The 10,780-nt window shown below is 33.7% G+C and overlaps 1 protein-coding gene across 2 annotated transcripts in view; it reads right to left on the bottom strand.

The window, feature by feature from the left end:
* Window positions 1–10,780, bottom strand: part of LOC106458493 (pericentrin-like) — a 153,406-nt gene that overhangs the window by 44,712 nt on the left and 97,914 nt on the right. For both annotated transcript variants that reach the window (XM_022384726.1, XM_022384727.1), the window contains one exon: window positions 1,821–2,043. In XM_022384726.1, the coding sequence (XP_022240434.1) occupies window positions 1,821–2,043 (223 nt within the window). The remainder of the gene's footprint in view (window positions 1–1,820; window positions 2,044–10,780) is intronic.

The raw sequence follows: 10,780 nt of genomic DNA, 5'->3' as shown, positions 1-10,780 counted from the left end.
GATAATCTTAGTTTTCTTGTGCCCAATAATGCATAATTTCATTTGATAAACACGTTTAGATTGAATGGTAATTTATAATCAGTCACAAGAACGTCGAATCTGAATCACTTGAAAAAACACGGGGGTGCTTAACTTTTTTCCAGGTGTATATATGGAGTCCAGAGACTGACTTTTAACCCTTGAATAGTTCCAAACAAATGCAAATCAAGATAAGGTAGGGGATATAGTGAAAAGAAGACTGTTTCTTCTGTACTGACAGGCCAGAAAACCATTGAAGGGGACACACATTTGCACATCTACAAGGAACGAGTGATTAAGAGAAAAAAGTCCACCAAAAAGGCTTAAACAGGAAATGAACAAGAAAAAGACTAAGCTTGCCCCATGTACAAAGTAAGAAAGACACCAAGGTGAATGAAATACAAGATGGGAGTTGAGACTGTAATGAAGAGACAAAACCAGCCACCCTCAATTGAAAGACTCCTGAAGGAGAAAGAAGGTCACAACAGCAGAAGCTACATTGGAAGTGGCAAGTAGAGGCCAAATGTCCATACAGTAATGGAACAACAGGTGTCAATAATATAACCCACCAGATCCAATAAAAATTATGGGGCTGTAGCAATGCCAAGGGAATGAATGAGAACCAAATGTTCAACCACTGCAAATGAATCACAGAAAGCAAAAGGTGGGCAGATAAACTGGGATGTGGAGAAAGTGTCTGAAACCCTGAATCAGGTCATCCACCACTGGAGGGAGTATTCACCAGAGAGAGCAAAAAACTACCCACATACAGGGGTAGGAGATTTGTTAAAGGCTTGTAACCCACAATGTAATTTACACGGCAGTGCATGTGAGGTAATTGCTCTTTGTGGTGCAGAAAAGGGAGCAGTGCTTCTTAAAATTTTTATCATGATGCTTAACAGATATTTTTGATTAAATGGCAAGCCTCTCATTCAAATATTTAGTTCCCTTTTACACAAGTAGATTATTATAAACTTAGTCAGAAAAGTACCTATTGTAAATAATATATACTGATCACAGTATCTGAAAATTAACCCAACATTCAATTATTTGGTACCTAGCATATGGATACAAACAATATCAATGTTTAATACCTGTGCTTTTGAATAGAAAACTGTACCTTTCATCATTATATTTGTTTGTTCATAATATTTTGTACTCATAGTATAAATGTTATCAGCATTGTAACATTTCTTGAAAAACTAACAAGCAAGATATGTCTTTGTGACTAAAATGTTCTTACATGTTCAATTAAATACCCAAACTGTGTGATATCTACAAAATGTATAAGACTGTAAACTCATATCTGTATTTATTCAGGTTATTGCTAAAAACAATTACAAAGCAATTACAAGTAATCACAATTATTACAGAAATGAAAATAAATAAAAGGTTTGGTTTACTGTTTTTAATTTTGTAGTCATTTAATTTGATATAAAACATATATTTTAACATTTAAAATAACTTTTAGTATTAACATTACTTTGCAACTGAGATAGATTTTTACATTTGCTTTCTGTTTTTATAACTGAATATATCTGTATTTTGCAACTGCAGTCGCATTTAATATATATAAATTGTTCCATAAAGTATTTAACAGATATGATCAAAATGCAAAAACTATGAACTTTCAATAATTATTTTTTCATTTTTAAAGTTATAATAAAACTATTCTGCTACATATTAGAAATAAAGTTAATAATACCAACTATAACCAAATTAAAAACCAGGTATTCCAAGGTTAGTATAATTTGAAGCTTCTTAAACTACAAAAATTATCTAAACACAACTTGCTAACATACAGGTAGTCCTCCATTCGCTTTTGATTTTGGATTGAAACCTCTTTCAAATGAGAAAGGTCTGCTTCCATTGATGACAAAGACATTTGAAGCTCAAAACATTCATTACGCTGTTCAGAGAGCTGAGTAATCATTTCAGTGTTTTTTAATTTTTCTGCTTCCAAGGAGGAGCGCAAGTCATTACCTACAGCCTTCTCCTGCTTTGCCTGAAACTCCAAGAGCTCTTCTATCAGAGTAAGAAAAATATTTTTAAAGAGTTGATTCATTAATTTGAAATCCACATTTTTTATACCTTTTTGACCACTAGTGCTTTTTAAGCAGTTCTGTATATTGTAGTTTATCAAAACATATTTTTAAAATCATACTATTTAAACTAATTTTTATAAAAGTATAAACTGCTACAATTATTTATTACCTTATCCATTTACACAAATTAACAAGAGCTAGGCTCAAGACAGGTAATTCTTGTGTGTATGTGAACATATAAAATAAATTAAAAATATAAACATACATAACTACAATGTAAATCGTTCAGAATCTGTGAAAAAGGAATTACAGTTGAACAATAAAAAAAGAGAGATTTACTTACAATGAAAATCAGTAATAGTTACTTAATATGTAAGTAACTGGACATTTAACAGAAATTAAGTGATGAAATTCAATAAATAAATACATCTTTACAGTACTAAAGAGCCAAGCAAACTGTGCCAAGAGATCCCAAGATTAGACATTACATCCAGTGCTTGATTTTAGTGCATAAATTCTCGTGATCCCCATACTTCCTTTGGTCATGAGGTGAGTACATACAAAAAAAAAAAGATCAGTACTGAATAAAAGTGGTCATTTAAAGCAACTGCTAGGGGAATAAAAAAAAAAATCAACAATTTTACATTGATACAAATGGGATAAATGTATTTGAATGCACTGTGTTTTTTTCAAAATAACATTAAAATTGATTCTTAGTAGTCAGACAAACAAATTAATTGATGTATCTTGAAAATGACATACTAGAATAAAAAGGACTACAAAGTTTAGTTTTGAAAATAATAATAATGCCACAATTTAAAGTTCATCATTTTCTTGAAAATGCCGACAGTAGTGTTTCTTTTAAACTGAAAAGTATAGAATCTCCCAAAAGTGAAAACACAGTATAAGCTATAATATAACTAAGTTTTAATTTGCATTTATAAGCACTGCCTATAATGCATAAACATTTCACATAATTTACAGCCTGTGAGATATACAGTAAGACCTTATATAGTTGAAGTAGTTTGAGTTGTTAAAAAAGTTCCTTACCAACAAGCATCAGGGGCCTAGCCTTTTAGCTCTGTTGACAGAGCACATGCTTGTTGAGTGACAGGTGTCATGTTCAAATTTGAAATGAGGAAGTGTATATAGCATGAAAAAATAAAATACTGCATTGATGTCCAACTACTGGCCCTCCCACATACCTGAAGTTAAGCCTGAGGATGGGTTTTGTTTGTGACAGAGGAAGAATGTAATAGTTCGACTAGGTAAAAATGCCTTACTCGCAAGCACTATGGGATTAGCCCTTCAGCTCAGTTGGTAAAGTACTTGTCTTACATGTCTCAGGTTCAAATCTAAGGCAACGAATACATTGTGAAAAAATTTCACATTGTAAGTTTTATATCAGTTTACTACCTAAAGCCTAACAAAGTTAAAATAAGAATACAAATACTTTTTTTTAATCAAATAATGAGAGTGGAAGGCTTTATTTTATTTAGAGGCACTTAAAACCAAGGCTATATAAAGAAACAGAAAGACAAAAACAGTAAGATGGCTCTTGTAGTTTAAAATAAAAACAACATTCAAATAAACTTTTAGATTTTGAGAATTAAAATGAATTTCAAACAGATGCTTATTTCTGAAATACAAAAAGCTTTCCTCTCAATCTGTCAATAAAAATTACTAAATTTCTAAATGTCCTTGATAAAATACAGAGCATATGTCAACGTATTCATAGTTTTCCACTCTCTCACTTTCCACGTGATTTATTGTGGTTGCATCTAAAGGATGCATACAAGCTCTGCTTCTCCACAATAATCAAGATTTCATAGTTGCATTTGTAATGGAAACCACATCTTTCTCTCAGTTGTAAGAAGTTGGGTGGGAATGTATTTTCATGGTAGGTAGCTGTTTAAAATTTATTTTAATTCTAAAAACTTAAAACTGAAAATGAGCAGACTTACCTTTGAAGTATGAAAAGCCAGAATACCTACACTGAGATGGAGAAAGGAAAAAGAGAGAGTTAGAAGAACGAGTGAATCATCAAAACGTTAGGTTCTTAGGAAGAAAAGTGACAATCTAGATCATAAAAAAATCAAAATGTCATAGAGATGAAAGGAATCCAGAACCAGAGTTGATTCAATGGACTGGATCATTGGAAAATAAGTAAAGCAGACCAGTATCATAAGAGAGTGGACCAAATGAGGATACTCAGAAAGTGCATATTCTCAGCAGAGTACCTCCTGACCCTCACTGACTTTTAAACATGTATACAAAGGAAAAGTCAGGTGGTATTTACTTACTTGTGGAACTATTACAAGTAGCACAACAGGTAATCAGGGTCAGATCACAATGTGCTGTCCTGTACCTGTTATGAAAGATTCTTAAAGGAGTAAATGAGTTATTGTTAATGACTAGACATGCTCTTAAAGATAAGGGCCCAAACATTTACATCTGGCAAGATTTGCCAAGTCAGTAGGCACTTAGGGAGAGTACAAATGATCCAGGTAAACCCGAGGATGAGCTCTACAACTCGAGGACAATGCAATTGGAACACCAAATAGGTTAAGAAAGGTAAACATAAAGCAGCAAGATGTTCTCCATCATAGTTGGAAGTATGAGACATCACTTACCTCAATTGTCTTGAGGTTGAAAAGGTAAATACCAAGGAATTATTAGTCACCAGACTTCAAGAGAGTTAAATTTTGCCTAAAGGTATAAGTAGCACGTGAGAGTCTCTACTGGATGAATTTATTCAGATATAGAGTCTAATATTATATTTTGTTTTACAGTGAGTTTTCATGCACAATAGAACTGTAGACCTAAATGTTAATTAATAATGTAAAAAAGAGTAACTTACTGGCTGGAGATTCCATCTGGCTTAAAAAATTGCAACCAGAGACAAAATGATGTAAATAAGATTTTAAGAATATATTTAAATTTCTCCACATTTGAACTCTAAAGGGTATTGTGACTATAACACTACTGACATCACAAAATGACGAATTTTGGTGAGATTTAACACAAAATTCACTTTTAAGATCATCCCAGTATATAATATCAGGATGCTGCACAAGATAATTTTTTAAGGTAACTGAAGCAACATCCAAAGAGCATAATTAATTGTAAATTCTGAACAATCTTTTCTTAGTAAGGTAAAAAAACAACAGTGGTTACCTTTTCTTGCCACCCATGTTGAGAAACTTGATATGAATAGGGAAAACCATGGCTGAGAAGGTCGAAACTGAGCAACTTAGAACTACGAGTAACTGATCTTGGCCAGGATTGGAGAGAGAAAAAAAAAGAGCAGAGGATATGTGTGATAGAGAGGTTCTCCCAAGACTGACTTAGGGCATTCACTGGCAGAGAATTTGGAATATGAAGCTGGAGACCAGAAGAAAGGAAGAAGATGGTTGGTCAATGTAGTAAAAGCACTGATTACTGAATGACCAGACATTTGGCTATCCACTAAAAATCAAAGGGTGAAGAGTTCACTGTGTGTGTGTGTGAAGAAGGCAATAACCTTGGGAAAGAGTTTAACATAATGTTCATCACACCAGGAACTTAAGTTTCAAAAGGGAATCTACTGAAAATGAAGCCAAAACAGTAGAGAAAAATTGCAAAAAACAAAGGCTGCTAGAAAAACTAGTTCTTTGATTGTTGATATAAGTTACCATTCCATGGTAGAGTTGTCTGTGTGAACTATCATACAATGGTGTTGAAGAAAGAGAAGAAACTCAAACACTGAATAGCCCAAACTTCTTAACATTCATGTGAGAAGTTGCTTTTTAAAATATTTCAAAAACCAGAGCAATGTTGATACCCCAACATAAAGGTCAAAAGGAAGAGGAAAAAAAGGGTATCCTGTTGTTATGATATTTGTTCTGAATTCAGACACGAATGAGAAGCAAGGTCACATTGAATGTGATGCATGTAAGTGCATCCCAAAGGAATGACTTCTAGAAGTGAGTAAACTGTCCCCAAAGCAGAAAAGATGTCTTTACAAACAGGTGTGGAAGACAGAAGAGATTCCAAGGCTTTCAACACCATAAGATATGGCTAAAATGTTCCTTGAAATGTGTTGATTCACAATCTTAGATGTAAGTATCAAAAACTGTGTTAGTACTAAAAGGGATTTAGAGTTGTGGATGATCCACTCAATAGATATAGCCAGATGGGTGGTCAAATGAGTGTGTCAGAGACTTAATAGAAAAAAAGAGATAGAATAAGTCCTTCATCCTTGTAAAAGTGAAATTCGATGTTAAAGTACTGGAGAGGTCGAGCAAATACTTTGACTACTCAACAGATAAAATATGGAGTTGAGGCCATGACAAAAAGAAGGGCAATTAACTGATACTCTTTCCTCCTCAATGAGAAAAATGAAAAACATTCACAATGATGAATTAACCAAGTAAAGATTGAGTTCAGAAAAGTCTGTGACAGGTCTCCAATCTCACATTTTTTTTGAACTATAAATAGACGAAAGCAAAAACCTGATGAAGCATGATCAAAATTTTTACTGCTCCTTTCAGAATGAGATCTGAGACTTCCTGATACAGAAGCTGTAACTAAATAGGATTGGAAGAAAAAAGGAAAAAACAGAAAAAAACTGAAGGATTTGTCAAAACTAAGGATTTAAGCTAATGTTTCTCATACATAAATAAATGACCTAAGATGATCTCCCAAAAGTCAGATGTAGGAGTCATCCAGAATAAATTATCTATAATGATATTCAAATTCTAAGTTGTAAATAAAAGAAGTATAAAATATAAAATAGAACAAATCTGAGAGAAAAATGACCAGCAGAAGATTATTCAGGGTTAAGGCAACCGACAAATCCCACTCTGCATACATTTAAAGCAAGTAGACTTGAGCAACATTGTTTGTAATTAAGCACAATGCTACAAAATTGGCTATCTGCACTCTGCCCACCACAGGTATTGAAAACTGGTTTCTAGCATTTTAAGTCCACAGACATACTGCTGTACCATTGGGGTTTGGCTTGAGCAAAAACATGAGAAAACGGTGGATGTTCTGCAAATTGAATTCCCACATTATCGTGAAATTAGACAAGGATACCATAAGAGACAATTTGGTATTAACAGTATGAAAATGTTGAACAATTTGGGCTGATAATGCAGCTACGGAATCACTTAGCTGATAAAGGAAGACTGTGAGAGTATATACTTCTAGGGATTTTGTAGAAATTACAATATTGTTGAAAGTATTTGCATCCAAATTAACATTGATTTCTCAATTCACAATATAAATGTTAACAGCTTCACTATCAACAAGAAAATTCAGATCTTAGTGGGAAAGTGGATTTAATATACATCCTCCTGATTCAAGTTCAATAGGTCATATAGATGGTTGGAGAACTATGAGTAAGTTGATTCATGCTCTGCATTGTGTCAAGGACATTCAGAACTTCAATCTTGTTTTTTGACATCGAAAAAGAGACCCAACAAGGAAAGTTTTTTTTCATATTTCAGAGGTAAGCCAACCTGTTTTGTAGTTATTCACAATGTGCTAATACCAGTGCCTATCATCACAAATGACTACTACTGAAGCTCAACTTTCATCATAAACTTACTCAGATTAGATAACATAACACATATAATGAGAAAATTGAAATAAATCATATTATGAAGTATACAGTATGTTCTGGCCTTTCAATGAAAGACAATAGATACCTGCCAATAACTTGAAGATAATCTAAGTTACTGATACATTCTGACACACCCAAGAGATCATCAGTAGAGGTAAATTCTATCTTTCACTGTAAATTTGTTTAAATTCCTATAATCAATACACCAAATTTATTTTTAGATGAATATTTCTGGGAAACAATGATAAAGTGAAGAAACCCAGGGGATCAAAGATATGGGAACTAGGGGTGCTGAGAAAGCAATAGCACCCCCTGGCTTGACATGGTTCCTATTATGTACAAAGCTTTTGATTTTGGCCAATGGTTTTCAGCACCCCCACTACAGAAATTGTTCCAGTATCACTGCATTGGATAAGAGAATGTTCAATGGCATTGCCTTGTAACATCTTATCTATGTGGTCTTAGATTAGTTAGTGAAAAAGTGAAACACAGATTCTGGCAGTTTAGTTCATGTTTTAATGTTAATACACAAGTTTTTTCATATCTGAGAAAAGATGTTTATTATTTATTAAATAAGATTTAGTTTTTCTTTTATGCTATGTTTAATCTATCAGACTGTTAAATTTTATTCACTGACTGAAGCCATAGTATTAATTGGATCGAGTAGAAATTGATATGAGTACAGAAAGTACCTAAGTGTTTATAGTGTGTGATTTATGTCTTTGATTGAAATTAAAACTTGAATGTTCATCAAACTGACTAGATTGAAAGTGAAACTATTTGATATGCAATTTAAAAAATATGAGCTTTGCTAAAAAAAATATAAAATCCTATAACAATAATGTTACAGGCTATATTTGATAAAATAATGAATGTATGATTAAGCATCTGGCTACATACTGGAATTCTACAAGTATCATATTTCGTGGATTACATGCTATTTCATTTAATGCATTAACTGGACTTACAGAGTAATGCAGTATCTCCTGCTAATTTAGCATATTTATATTAAAAGTAGAAATTATGTAAATTAAAGCCGGAAATTTAGTACTGCTTATATCAACATACAGGTAGGAACTTGAAACATTGTACTATTACAGGTTTGCCAGGAATTTAACTGAGACACTTAAGGATTTTGCAGGCTTTGTTTGGGGAAGAAACCCACTCTGATCTTCCCTCACATCTGAAGTTTTTGGAAAAGAGCTAGATTATTTGTTATATTTATGGCTTATTTCTTTGGTTTGCTAACCAAAACTATGTTAAATGGGCAAAACAGCAGTCCATAGCAGAGGGCACAGTGAATCAAATAATTCATCAGATCTCTAAGTCACAGACTATATTTTCAATATTGTCCTCGGTGAAATGATTTTGTTTGTTTGTAGTTAAGCACAAAGCTACATGATGGGCTATCTGTGCTCTGCCCACCACAGGTATCGAAACCTTTTTCTAGAGTTGTAAGTCCGCAGCCATACTGCTATGCTATTGGGGGATCTGGTGAAATAAGGTATGTAATATAATTACTTTCTTTATTAGTCAACTTGAGGTTGTACTTATAGTTTCAGGTCATTCCATTATTACTATAATTAATGGTCATAATAATCATAAGGTTGAAAAACACCTTTTGTTTTCTGAGAAACTTAGATTATTTCAGTGAGGATTTACATCACATCTAGAAATAGATGCATAAACTTAAGTAGTCATATACCAACATTATAAAGTGCTCTTTCTGGTGAATCTCTTACTGAATATACATTGAATAAATATTTAGCATAAATTATATAATTATAAACATCCTTCTACAAATTTTAACTTGTTTCAGTTCATTAAAAAGAACTAGTTTTTAGAACGATGATAATATATCAAAAACAAATATGACATCATCACTAATCCAAGCCTCAGGAATGTCTCTATGTTACAATTAGTGATGTATATTGGTAATATTACAGGTTATATATTTAAATCATTCATTAATATTGGTATCTTAAGTTTCCAGCACAATTAAGAGGTGTAACCCACACAAAAGATGCTAGCTAGTTATGAAAGCTCAAATGTATCTCTTACAGTAGCATACCTAAGGTATGGCACGTACCCTGGGCGCCACTTGAATGGGGGCGCCACTGAGCAGCTTCTATTAAAGTCAGACAAGCCATCCTCGAATAGTGAAAAAAGAATTTTCTTCAGATGTATGATCTGTCTTTGATTATCATGGGTAAGAAGCAATAGGATGGCTGGATTGTTAAACCACTTATATAAATTATTAGGTAAAAATACAGTGCTGGGAGCAATATGACCACATACCTCATAGTACTACCGCTCAGTGCCAACTGACAGTAAGACCGTTCTCCTGCTCAAACTAGGGAGGTAGTCCAGAATTTTGTGCAAAATCTATGTAATTTAATGTTCTTATTAAAAGTGCAATTTCCTTATTTCAGAGCATTGTGTAAGAAGACCATGAAACGTTCCTTCATGAAGAAGAAGGAAAGTGGAGCTGAAGGACAGAAGAGATGAAAGTTGGAGGCAGAGGAAGCCAAGAAGTTAAGCAAGTTGTTCATGCACTTCTTTGAAAAGCCCGGAACAAGTTATTCCACACGTTCCATGGAGTCGCCTGCACCAGCTACAAGTTTGTTTGAATCCGAAGGTGGATCAAGTACAAATGCGTCACAAGCCGAGGAGAAAGTCAAATCAGATAAATCCGAGTATAACGAGATTAAGAGTGAGGCTGCCAGAGAGAACGTGGACATGACAGGAGGGGAAGACGATGGTGGTGGTGATGTTGAGCTTATTGACGAGATTTTATCTGACTAGATTGAACCTGACAACACTGAACCTAGTGAACAGGATGGTGTCAAAGTGCCTCGAACTGTCACACCAGAAGTGATTGAACAGATGACATTGTACTTCTGAAGTTCGACAATGATACTGGAAAAGCAATTCTGCCTGACATGTTGAGAACAGAAATAATAAAGCTGGGTTTAAAGTATTTCCAGAACAGTGAGGGGCCTTTCCTACCAACAAATAACCACTCAATGAACAAAACTTGGTTCAAGAGGAAATTGAGAAATGGTCATGGTGAGGAAGTGACTCGCTCACGGCTGGTCTTCCCCTTCTA

The sequence above is a fragment of the Limulus polyphemus genome, unplaced genomic scaffold (assembly GCF_000517525.1).
Source record: "Limulus polyphemus unplaced genomic scaffold, Limulus_polyphemus-2.1.2 Scaffold474, whole genome shotgun sequence".
Classification (NCBI taxonomy): domain Eukaryota; kingdom Metazoa; phylum Arthropoda; class Merostomata; order Xiphosura; family Limulidae; genus Limulus; species Limulus polyphemus.
Note: the sequence above shows the minus strand (reverse complement) of the source record. Positions and strands in the feature narration are given on the sequence as shown.